At 38.5% G+C, this 12,308-nt stretch overlaps 1 protein-coding gene across 2 annotated transcripts in view; it reads right to left on the bottom strand.

The window, feature by feature from the left end:
• Positions 1 to 7,444: 7,444 nt before the first annotated feature.
• Positions 7,445 to 12,308, bottom strand: part of exoc3l4 (exocyst complex component 3-like 4) — a 28,977-nt gene continuing 24,113 nt past the window's right edge. For both annotated transcript variants that reach the window (XM_026152874.2, XM_080294061.1), the window contains one exon: positions 7,445 to 10,452. In XM_026152874.2, the coding sequence (XP_026008659.2) occupies positions 10,233 to 10,452 (220 nt within the window). In that variant the 3' untranslated portion in view covers positions 7,445 to 10,232. The remainder of the gene's footprint in view (positions 10,453 to 12,308) is intronic.

The following is a 12,308-nucleotide window of genomic DNA, read 5'->3' on the forward strand; positions in this document are numbered from 1 at the left end:
ATCAATGACCTCCTGACCCAGTATGAACCATCCAGATCCCTCAGGTCATCTGGATCCGGTCTTTTATCAGTTCCCAGAGTCAGAACCAGACACGGAGAAGCTGCATTCAGCTTTTATGCTCCTTATATCTGGAACAAACTCCCAGAAAGCCTCAGATCAGCTGAAACACTCAGTTTATTTAAATCCAGGTTGAAGACTCACCTGTTCTCAGCTGCATTTGAATAAAGCACCAAATCCACACTTTAAGCTTAAATTTCAAAACTTACATTTAACTACTGATTTTATCTACTGTTCTGATTTTATCTGTTTTGATTTTATATACTGTTGCTTGTTTGTTTGTTTGTTTGTTTGTTAATTAGTTAGTTAGTTTATTTGCTTGTTTTAATCAATTTTAAATCATGCTTTTTATTTGTTCTTGTTTCTAATGTCTCTGTAAAGCACTTTGAATCACCTTGTTGTTGAATTGTGCTATACAAATAAACTTGCCTTGCCTTGCCTTGCCTTAAACCTCTGTAGTGGAGGGAGTGTGTCTTTCTGAATCACAGAAGCTCGTCAGAATAAAAAAGTCCATATCGACAGATGGGTTCCGACTAGAGCTGGGCGATAGAACGATAACGATATGTATTGCGAAATAACTTTTTATCGATAGAAAAATTAAACTATCCGATTGTTCAGTCTGACGTCACTAGCCGTGTCTGGGCCTAAACTCTGCTGCAGGTCCACATATCAAATGATCACTGTGGCATTACTGAGAGTTAAAACACTGTCTTAAGTCTTTCATCTTTAATAAAATTATCAGCGTTATCTACCAGGTGTAACAACTGAGTTTAACATCCAGGCATCCATGAAAACGGAATTTATGACATTTAACGGAGTTAGAAGTTAGCAGGAAGTTAGCTCGCTAGCTTCCATCTAAATACAATATAGCATGTCTTGACTGCGGGGTTTTGGAAACAAATTAAAATGTACAGCTTTCTTATCACTTCCAACATAAATGAAGACAGAAAACTAAACAGCAGTGACGTTTGTAGGGTTACTGAAGTTTGGCTAGCTGGTCATGATGTGCTACGTGACCGCTAGCGACACAGCTATGTTAGCATAATATAAACAAGCTAACTTTTTTTCCACTCGATAAAAGTTAACGTGAGTGTTCTCAGTGGTCAGGAACAAATGTAATCGCATGGCAGGATGCTGTAAAAGGACCAAACTTCAGCCAGGAGAACAACTGAGATAATCCATCCACAATACGAGGTTAGTCATTCATATACTGCTGCATGGGCTGGGCTGTAGTTACATCCTAAGGTTTTAAAAACTGAGCTTAAATAAATGATTAGCGGTAATAAAAGCCGAGGGAGGTCAACAGTGATCGCTGACTTTTTTTAAGGAGCTTTTTGAGATTAAATAAAAGAAAATACATAACATTAAACATGTTAACAACACAAAAGCCTTATTAAATGCAGACTACTTTAGGCCCGGAAGTAGGATTCGTCACGTCATCACTTAATAATCGGATTGCGATAGGCCTCACCGCTCTTGTCCTCTTACAAAAAAAAGAAAAAGAAAAAAAAGAACAGCCAATCCAAATTAAGTAGCGCAGAGCCGAACCAATCACAGCCGCAGCGTCACGTCACGTGACTTGTTACGTACAGCACAAGTGCCAAGCCGCACATGTGTATTTGTTTGGGAAGCATCTAGCCGCCGTGCCGCCCGGGTAATGGAGGAAATGAGTGTGCCGACTAGAGAAAAATCAACCGAGAGAGTGACCAAAGGTTACCGAAGAGAAAACAGATGATGGTTCCAATGCCGGAGAGATTGTTGAACAGAAGAGCCATAGAAGTTCTGTAGCGTGAAGGTATTTCGGCTATTTAAAGTCTAACAAAAAACAGAGTAGCGCGTACTGTAAATTGTGCCGAAAGCAAGTCTGGAAATACAATAAAGCGGTGCATACTCAGTCTCTGACTGGAAGCGCTAATTCGTCATTCGGCTTTTGTCAGACTAAAGTAACTGTTAAAACTGTTTGAAAAGCTAAGCTATACAACAAGGAGAGATTGAGAATTTCATTTTAGTTCTCAGTTTATTTGATATTGACAAAAGTTAGTCAATTTTGTCTGTTCTTCTGTAAAACAAACTAAGATTTATTTTTAGAATTAATATTTTGTTTCTAAGTGGAATTGACAATTTAGTCTGTTTTGTTTGTTCTATTTTGAAACTTAAACGCTTTAGCGGCTACCTTTGTGTAGTTTGCAATATTTGCCTTATATTTTATTTTGCAATATTTGATTTATTATGGGAAATAAATATTTAAATCAAAACAAGCTGCTGATTATTTCACATTTTACTTGTGAGCAACAGCACATTTAAATCTTACAAATATAGTTATTTGGCTTATATCGTGATATAAATGAAAAAAACATATCGTGATATGAAAAAATCTTATATCGCCCAGCTCTAGTTCCGACCCAGTGCTTTGAGTTGAATATATTTTGATGGTTTAGGATTTATGTTTAAGTTCATTTAGCTGTCTTAAGCTCATTCTGTTTGGCATAGGTTGCCCTGTTGTAGTTCATTGTTTATAAGATTCCCCTTGTGTCTCCCTCACCCTTCATGTGTTCCAGTAATGTCTTTGTCTCCTGTCCTCTCCTCTTGTTTACATGTGACACATTCCTTCTGTCATGTGTGTTTCTCCCACCATCATGTTCTGTTAGTGCTTTGTTGTGTCCATGTCTCTTGTCCGGTCCCCTTTTCCCCTCTGTATGTTTTTAAAGTGTACGTGTTCTTTGTCTGTCCGTCATTTCCAGTCCACGTCTATCTAGGTTTCCTGTTTTATTTTGACAGTCACGAGTTTTCCACGTTCAGTATGTTTAGCTTTGCTTTCCAGGTCTCTCTAATTATCCGGGTTTAGTTTTATTATGCTTAGTTTTCCCAGTTCAGGTGATCTTCTGTTTAGTTTATTATTTATGTTTCTCCTAGTTTGTTGTTTCTGCCTTAATAAATGGCGCCCTTTTAGTTACTTCCCGTTTTCATCTTCTGTGGTCTGCATTCGGGTCCTCACTTAAAAGAATCCAAACGATCTGTCTACGCATATCGTGAGAATGTCTGTGCATATACACACAGAGACGCAACAAAATCAAGTCAAGACCATGTATTTAGGGATCTTATCTTGCAGTCGTTGTCTTTCGATTCTCTCTGCGTTTGCTCCACAGCAGGAAGTTAGGAGGGAGGCTTTTGATCTTGTTACACTGATGATCAAACATTAAAGGATGTGAATAACATCCGGATGGCATCTGAAAACTCCCTGTGGATGTAATAAATGTTGTGATTTGTCTGATATCTGTCCATTATATCTTATTTATTATAGGTTACTTAAAAATGACTGCAAACATAGTAACTGAACCAAATGGCCTCCATGATTAAACAACTTATCCACACAGATAAGTTCATCTCATTGGCAGCTGTCAGCTGATGGCTCAGTCAGTAGCTTTTTGCACATCCAGCTTTTAAATTTGGTTTAAACAACTTATTTAAGCTGCTGTAGTTTGGTTTAACATTTGGCGAATAATATACGTATTATAGGTTTGTTTTTTTCTTTGCATGTTTTTGTTTATTCCTGTAAGTCTTTGCAAAACTAGACAACTAAACTATTTTTTCCCCCTTTTCATGGTCACTGATTAGAACTTCCTGTGTTTTGTTGTTTAGTCTGTAGTTTATCATTTTCTTTGCTAGATCCTTTTACTAGATCCTACAAGCTCATTATATGAAAGTCTGGAGACTTGTAAATTCGCATATATTTATTCTCTGTCTCACTTTCAGTTTTTAAATGTGTCAAAGCAAAATAAACCAAGTCTTAAGACAAAGCAGAGACAGCAAAAGATTTACTTTAAAACCTTGCTTAGAGTTATTAACTCAATTTAACATGCCTCCACACGTGAAGTTTCACAATGTTTCTCTCTGCTACTCTACTTGATCCAACTATTGAAATTCGTTCCTTCCCAGAAAATGATTTCACAATTCCCCCACGATGCTCGGAGCAAAAAAGCGTAATTCACTGCATATGCAGAACATTTAATAAGCTTAGTAAGAAAGCAGCCCGTGTATTAACTCCTGATTTGCCAGATTGTTAGAGGTTAAAACATTTTTCACTAAGTTTAATTTGGGTAATAGAAATCTGTGTTTGGATTAACGTCCTGAGATTTATCAGTCAGAGAGACTTTATTTATCCTCAAGGGGCAATTAAGATAGATGATACCTTGCCAACCGTACATACAATACACAAACATCACATTGGGGAGACAAGTCAGGCACCGGCCAGTCGATCGCACAAGCAACGACCCAAACCGAAACAATGGAAAATGCACAAAATGAGGAAAGACGAGGAGAAAAAAGAACTCCCCCCAGACTGAGCTCCAACAGGGAGATCAGTTTGAGAACATGAACATGAACCATCACATCTCACAACATAGAAGACTAAGCTTCGAAGGCGTTTGGGGGGGGGGGGGGGGGGGGGGTAGGTCTGTGTCAGTGTACATGCGTATGTGTGTGTGTTCCATGTTCAGATGAGAGAAAGTGTCCCTTCACTCGGTTAGGCAAAAGTCAACAATCTTCGGTTGACGTGGGTGGCCTTGAATGAGGGGGAAGACTCACAACACAGTTTTGTTTTCTAAGGGAGAATTTTGTTATTCCCATCAGCTTTTGCCTTGAGCATCCAGCTGGCGCCAGGGGGGCCGCATGAGATGAAGATGGCAGTTGTTTTGGTTAGTGCGAACAAACTGCTTCCAGTTTTACAGTTGGTCTAATATTAATCACTGGTCACCAGGTCTCTTAATTCCTGTTGTTCTTCAAGATCTTATCCATATTGCGTTCAATAAACACAGTCTTGAGTACTCACAGCCCTCCCAATGTATATCATGTCGGCCAGCCTTGTGGGATTTTGAACAGCTGTAGCTGCTTCTTGTTCTTCGATAAGCCGGTTCCGAGCCAGCTCCAATCAGCCAGAACTCTGTTATCGTAGTTCCAAATCGGCAGATCTCGTTCAGTGTCCTCCATCGAGAGTGTCGCCAGACACACGACGCAACCGACCATCGAGTATCTGGCAGCCCACGTCTCTGCAGGACAAACGGGCTCTCCCAAGCCCAGGAGGGTGTCAGTTTCATCATGGGACCAGTTGATCAAATCCATAATTCTTCTTTAAGTCTGGGAGACTCTCTTAGGGTTAGAGAATAAGTGAGCCTATACAAAAGACATGAGAAGCCAAGCAGGAAAGATAAGGGAGAGGGAGAAAGTGCAACTGCCTCCGTCAAGAGCCAATGTTTTATCTTCTATCTCTTGAAATGGGCATCAGGTCTTGTTGATCACAGAATGATATGGTGGCTGTGAGATAGTTTACTTAGAGCTGTGGTAGTGGAACAAACGTTGATGTGGAGGAAGGCCAGACATTAGAGGAAGAAGGCGAAAGTTCATGGGGAGGACATACCAGCTTTTGAGGAACCTGTGCAAAGGCAAAATGACGCCATCCAAAGTCCATTATGGATACAAAGTATTGTGTAAGCTATAACTCTGAAGTTGTGGGATTTGGTTGCTGAACTGCCATTCAGGAAGTGAACCATCTTTCCATGGTGGCCTTGTTGCATTCTGTTTAAGAAAGTTGTCACTATTCGCTGTATCAGATCGTTTAGATCAATTTATACTTTGATGGACTGCCTAATTTTGAAGACTCTCCCTCAACTTACTGAACTAACTTTAACTAGGAACCAGTAAATTCAGATCTTCCTTTAAGATCCAGTTTGCATGTTTTCTGTTTGATGTATTCAGAGGACCAGAAATTTGGCAGTTGTGGTCAACGGTGCCCTGCTTTCATGTTTCATCCTAAAAAAAAATTCTGTATGGTTGAAATTGAATTGATAAAGACAAGAGACATAGAGTTTAGTGCACATTTAGCATATATGTTATTAATTACATAAACTGACAGGATAAAAGAAAAACAGTATAGAGAAATCAAACTCATAACTGGTGTCTGTTTGTGTTTGAAAGGTCTTGATGCATGCTCAATCATCCAGGTAAGAAAATCCCAAAAAGTTGTTTCTGTTCATCTGGACGTTGAGTTTTCAGTGGAAGAGATGTTTCGTCACTCATCCAAGTGACCTCTTTAATGTGGGCTGACTGCAGGTTTCCCCAACCTTATAAACAGTACATTTGCACAATGACTGAAACTATCACCACCGACGAACAATGGGCTGTGAGGTCAGTTCCTTGATCAAGAAACTCACCTCACAGCCCATTGTTCAAGTCATTGTGCAGGTTACAGCTAATAAGGTTGGGGAAACCTGCAGTCAGCCCACATTAAAGAAGGCCCTGTGATGAAACGTCTCTTCCACTGAAAACGCAACGTCCAGATGAACAGAATCAACTTTTTATGGCTTAATTTGAAAGGTTCGTTTTTACTGAAAAAATGAATTTGAGTTTAAGCAATAGAACCGCAATAGCAACAAAAAAGATATCACTTAACCTCCTTTGTAGCCTTAATAATATGGATGCTGCAATTTCCACCATTTTTAAAAAGAAAGAAAGTTCATGTGCTCTGTTAGCACATCCCCCACAAATGTGGCATCATTAGAAAGCCCATGATGCCTCCTTGATCGTGCAGCAGGATTCATATAGATAAATTAAGAAATGGCCCAGAGTCAAATCCCAGACAGAAAGCAAAAGATAATTTCTGGGTCTTAGGAGGTTAAGCCTTTTATTAAAGAGTGGGACAATAAATGACTCGTGACTTGACCCTGGTTTCACATTCCTAGCCATGTAACTGGGAAGGAAAAGAACTTGTCATTGGCATATTTGCATGATAGCTTAGTTTTAGCACCACTTAAAGAAGAAGAAAAAATGCCTGCAAACGCAAACTACATTAGTCATTACATTTCTTTATTTCTCTGTGCACAGCATTCCTAAGGCCCCACTTGTGCATTTCTCTGAGTATGAGCTCTGGACTTTTCTGGGCCAGTGCGCTAACCTGATCATTTTCTTTTTCAGCCAAGCTTTAGCTGTCAAACAGACAGCCCAAGTTCTCAGCCCACCCCCACTGTGCTTGACAATTTATATCTTTTCTTTTCTTCTTTTTCATGTGACTCATTATATTTATATTGGCTGCTAATCACATTTTGAATGAAAAAAGTGTTGATTTAAGTATTTTGAAGAAACATCCTGGGAACCCTCAGAGAAATTGTACAAACAGCTCCAATGTGATTACTTTTTTAAAAGTGAGAGGCAAAAATATGGAAGTACAAGGAAAAAATCTTTGCATTAAAGGACTCAGTCAAGTGAAAGTTTCTGTTCAAGGCGAGTGATTTTACATGTATGTACTCTGTAGCCTTTTGAGCAGTGTACATTGGGAAATGAGGGCATGATATTAATATTAACATCCTATTGCTTCCATAAATAAGCAATAATGAGACAGCATTGGATGATTTATTGTGCTTTGACAAAAAAAGACTGACCTGCCTGTAATAGAAGCAAATTGTCCATGAATGTATTTATAGGTTTGTTTGTTTTTTTGTTTACAGTACGATCATTAAGTGGTGGATGCTGGAAGTCATAGATTACAATAGTTGCCAAGTAGTGATCGGTGTGGGAGAGGGATAACATTGTACACTCCTCAATTCATTATGTTTTGCTAGCAAACAGGAAGAAGGTGAAGTGGTTTCCTGAAAGTACAAACATACATGGAAACAGACTTTGTGCAATACTAACAAACTTGAAAGTCAATATTTGGTATGACCACCTTTATTCTTCAACACAGCCTGAACTCTCTTAGGCAGCTTGTTTGTCGTTTCTCTAAGCAATCTTCAGAAATAGTTGTCCAGGTTTCTTGAATGACATTCAAAGTTCATCTTTGGATGTTGGCTCTCATGAAGCTTCAGCAAACAGTAGATGGATCAACTAAAGTGTCAGATTAATCGCTCAGGTCCTGTGTCAGGTCTTTGCTGGATTTTCTCTTATTTCTTAGGGACATGACTTTCAGATAACAATTATTTGTTGTAGATTGTTTTTTTTAAGCCTGTTTTGTCCTCCGCTTGCCCAGTTTCCTCAATTTTTTTTAAGGACATGAGAAACCATTTTTGTTGGTGCAAAATGTGTAAACTTCTGCATTTTGTGTTCAGCTACACAAATTGGCACATATCATGTTTATATGACAGGCCGGTAGTAACAATGTTCCTAAATATACAATTAACACAGGTTCATCATGCTTGAATGATTCATAGGTCAGTATTAAAAATACATTCATCTGAAAATAGTCAGATACAATGACGGGACTGAAAATGAGTGAAAAAGCAGACAATATCCACAGAAAAACTTTTAAAGGCCCACAGAAGGGGGTAAAAGTGATGTGCAAGACCACTTTCAGAAATTAAAAGACTCGCTGGAAACAAAATATAAAGTAACAAGAAGCAATGCAGCTGGATTAGCAGGGGTGTGACTTGCGAGTACTTGGGAGACTCGGTCAGAAGCCTTGCAGCGGTGTTCTGTAAAACAAACAGGAGGACGAGGAGGCCTTGCATATACAAGTGAAGAAAGGATTACAATAGTCCAAACGAGATCAAACAAATGCATCTATGACAATTTCCAGTTCTAAGCGTGAGACACTGTGACTCAGCTTAGAAATGTTTCTCAAGTGATAAAAACAGGAGTTAAACAGAGATTCAACATGAGCATCCAAAGTCAGGGCTGAGTCAAAAGTTACGCCAAGATTCCTGACAGAAGGTTTGGCAAATGTAGCAAGAGGACTTAAATTTTCCATAACCCTAGATACAAATGTTTCAGGAGCACAGACAAGGACTTCAGTTTTCTCCTCATAGAGTTGAAGAAAGTTATCAGCCATCCAACCTCTAACGGAGTCTATGCATCTATGCAAAATCTGTAGCTTGCATAAGTTTCATGAAACTTTGAGGGAATAAGAATGCATTTTTTACATATTCATTTTGTTTTCTTTGAAAAAGATGTAGTGCGGTAAAAAACGTGCAGGATTTAGTTATTTGCTTTGTTAGAACCGATTTTATTATACTTCTTATATTTCTTCTTTAGTCACCCTTCTTGCTCACTATGTGTTAACAGGCCTCTCTGCACTGAATCATACTTCTTCTTAATCTCTGGCTCTCTTCCACAGCATGTCTTTTGTCCTGTCCTCCTCCTGTCACCCCAACTGGTTGCGGCAGATGTCCGCCCCTCCCTGAGCCTGGCTCTGCTGGAGGTTTCTTCCTGTTAAAAGGGAGTTTTTCCTTTCCACTGTCAGCAAAGTGCTTGCTCATACGGGGTCATATGATTGTTGGGTTTTTTTCTGTATGTATTATTGAAGGGTCTACCTTACAATATAAAGCACCTTGAGGCGACTGTTGTGATTTGGCGCTGTATAAATAAAATTGAATTGAATGCTTGACATAATATTGAGTATTGATTGATTGGTAAGTTAATTTATTTCTTATGCACGTGTAGTGTTCATTTCATTTTTTTGTAAAATTTGTTGAAAACAAATTCAGGTTCTTTGGTGAACATTAAGCAAAAAAACTGCACGTGCCAGTTACTGGAAAACACAAATCTCACATGGCCAGCAAATATTTATCTTTAAGTCTTAAATACATATACTTTTTATATACTTATATAGATTCGCACTGCGGCAAACACGTCTTTTGTTAGCTTCATATTATCCTGAAGAATGTTTTACACACATGCACATAAATTAAACACAATTTAGTTTCGATCTCCTAGTTTACACTGTCATTATATATAACACATCAAGTATGAACAGTATAAACACAGTACACTGCTCACATGACCAGCAAGAAGCAAAGTACAAACATAAGTTCACATTATAATCACCTGTTGCTACACTCTAGAAAAGATCATTGAGTGAGCTTTAATTTAACCCTATCAGTAGAAATAGATTTTTAACTCAGTGAACAGTGAACTAACAAATATCTCTCAAATCATGTTTGCTTTACTGACGAGAAATTAGTTCAGTCTGAGTGATACATTCATTTTGGTCCGAGTTATTTGTATCTTATCACATAAATAAACAAGAAACAAACAAACAAACAAGCACCCCCCAAACAAAAACAAACAAACAAACACGTGACATAACAAATATCAGTAGTGCAAAGTATATAAGGCTTTGGACAGGTCACCAATACCAATCCACAGGTGACACACTTCATTACACTCTGTGGTGTTACACCTGCAGTGTTTTCCTAGTTGTCTGGCATCAGAAAGCTGAAGCAGGAGTAAGGGAAGTTGGACAGGCAGTTTGTGTTGACCGTAACCTGCATATTACTAAATAACACTTGGTTTCTGTCACTACTGGCAATGTTCCCTTCCCTCTTCAGTGCTGTGAGTCGCCGGAGGATCAGCTGGTGTTCGTGGCCCCTAATGAGCCCCCTGAAGTACAGAACAGCAACCAGGTGCTTCTTACTGCAAGTGGAGAACAACATCAAAATGCTTATTAATTCCATATTTATTAATACTATTTATATTTATTTTAATTCATTAGTTAACCAATTTATATTAATTCCATTGAAAGTCCAGTTTACCTGAACCCCCCACCACCAAATACAAACACCAAGTATTTTTTGTAGGCTGTTGAGTAGTTGAGTGTATTAACTGTGACTTTCTGAGACACGGGGGTCATCTAAATACTTAAGTCCATGAGAAACAATGTAACTTTTTGACTCTGGAAAATATAACACATTTATTAAATTCTTTAGAATTTGAAGAATTCAAAGCTCCAACAGCGCTGGCTTTTGCTTTTTCTACATGCTTTAAAACTATCTGGCTAATACTGCAGTGAGAGTCTTAACTTCTTCCCCCATAAAGATGACATCAGACAACCTCCCTCATACTATTAACAACAAGTTCCGGTACATGGTATGAATCTTATATAGCGCTTTTCTACTCTCCCGGAGTACTCAAAGCGCTCTATACAACATCATTCACACCCACTCGTACAAGCACTTCTATACACAAGTGCAAACTAACCTGCATTCACACATGAACTCATCGGAGGTCAATTTGGGGTTAGTATCTTGCCCAAGGATACTTGACATGCAGACTGGGGAAGCCAAGGATCAAACCACCGACCTTCCGATCAGTAGCTGATCTGCTCTACCGCCTGAGCCACAGCCACCCCTAGTTCTGTTCTGTATGTCACTAACAATGTGAGAATAGTTTCCAGGATTTTACGAAGATAGCTACTTGCTTAGCAAACCTCCCAAGGTCTAGTTTACTGTTGTGAAGTTCTGGGTAATGCAAAGTTTTTTACTGATTTTTAACTTTTGTTGTACCCTTGACCCAATTTTAACAAAAATTAAATCAGCTCGAGCTGCCATTGGTATCTATCATCACACAGAATTCACACAGAATTCACACATCACACAGATATCTTGAAAAATGTGGACCCTAGACTGCAAACCAACAGAGAGTCAAACTGTCCATAGCTACACACTCCCTCCCTTTTCGGGGTAGAAGTAAAGCCTTGCCAATCCACAGATGCCAACACCATATGATACATAAATCCATCAAAAAAATATTTAAACTTGGGAATAATCACTTCAACAGTGTTGTCCTTTCCAAACTGCAGATGTATGAGTTGTTTATAATTGTGCAATAGTTTGTTATTTTTATTGGATATTTTCAGGATCACATCACGTAGACCTTTGCGCTGTAACAGTGAGGTTCTGACAAAAAAGGGGCAAAAATAAAATCAAATCATACTGCATGTCATAGCAAAAAAGGCACTCCAATATGGATATTAATGGAAAAATAACCACGGTATCTTTACAACTAGATTTTTTGGTAGTACAGTTAAACCTGTTATAATGATCTCTTCACTCACGTACAGTTTTTGAACATACAGTTTAAATTCCTGTACTTACTCAAACCGTATCTGCTGTGGTCCTATGACTTACAAACTTCACAGCACAAACCAACATTCTAGTTTCAGGGATCATCTCTTTAAGTTTCGACCTTTTTTTGAAACTTCAGTTTTTTTCCCACACTTTACATCAGTTCAGTTTTAACTGGCAAGAGAAACATCTGCTTTTCTTGCTAAATGTATTTATTTTCTCATTTGGGAAATAAAAAAAGATGCACATGTTTTCATTTAGCAGAACCGAAAGAAAGAGAAAAAGGGGAAAGAATGTGGAAATGCCCCATGCACATATTGCATGAAGTCTAAAGTTAACCACAGCATTGCAGGATCATTTAAGGCCCTCCTCTCACATTTCTACTGCTGGGGGAAACTTTGTGAGATATTACGTAAATCCCAATTC

Source organism: Astatotilapia calliptera, chromosome 19, assembly GCF_964374335.1.
Source record: "Astatotilapia calliptera chromosome 19, fAstCal68.1, whole genome shotgun sequence".
NCBI lineage: Eukaryota > Metazoa > Chordata > Actinopteri > Cichliformes > Cichlidae > Astatotilapia > Astatotilapia calliptera.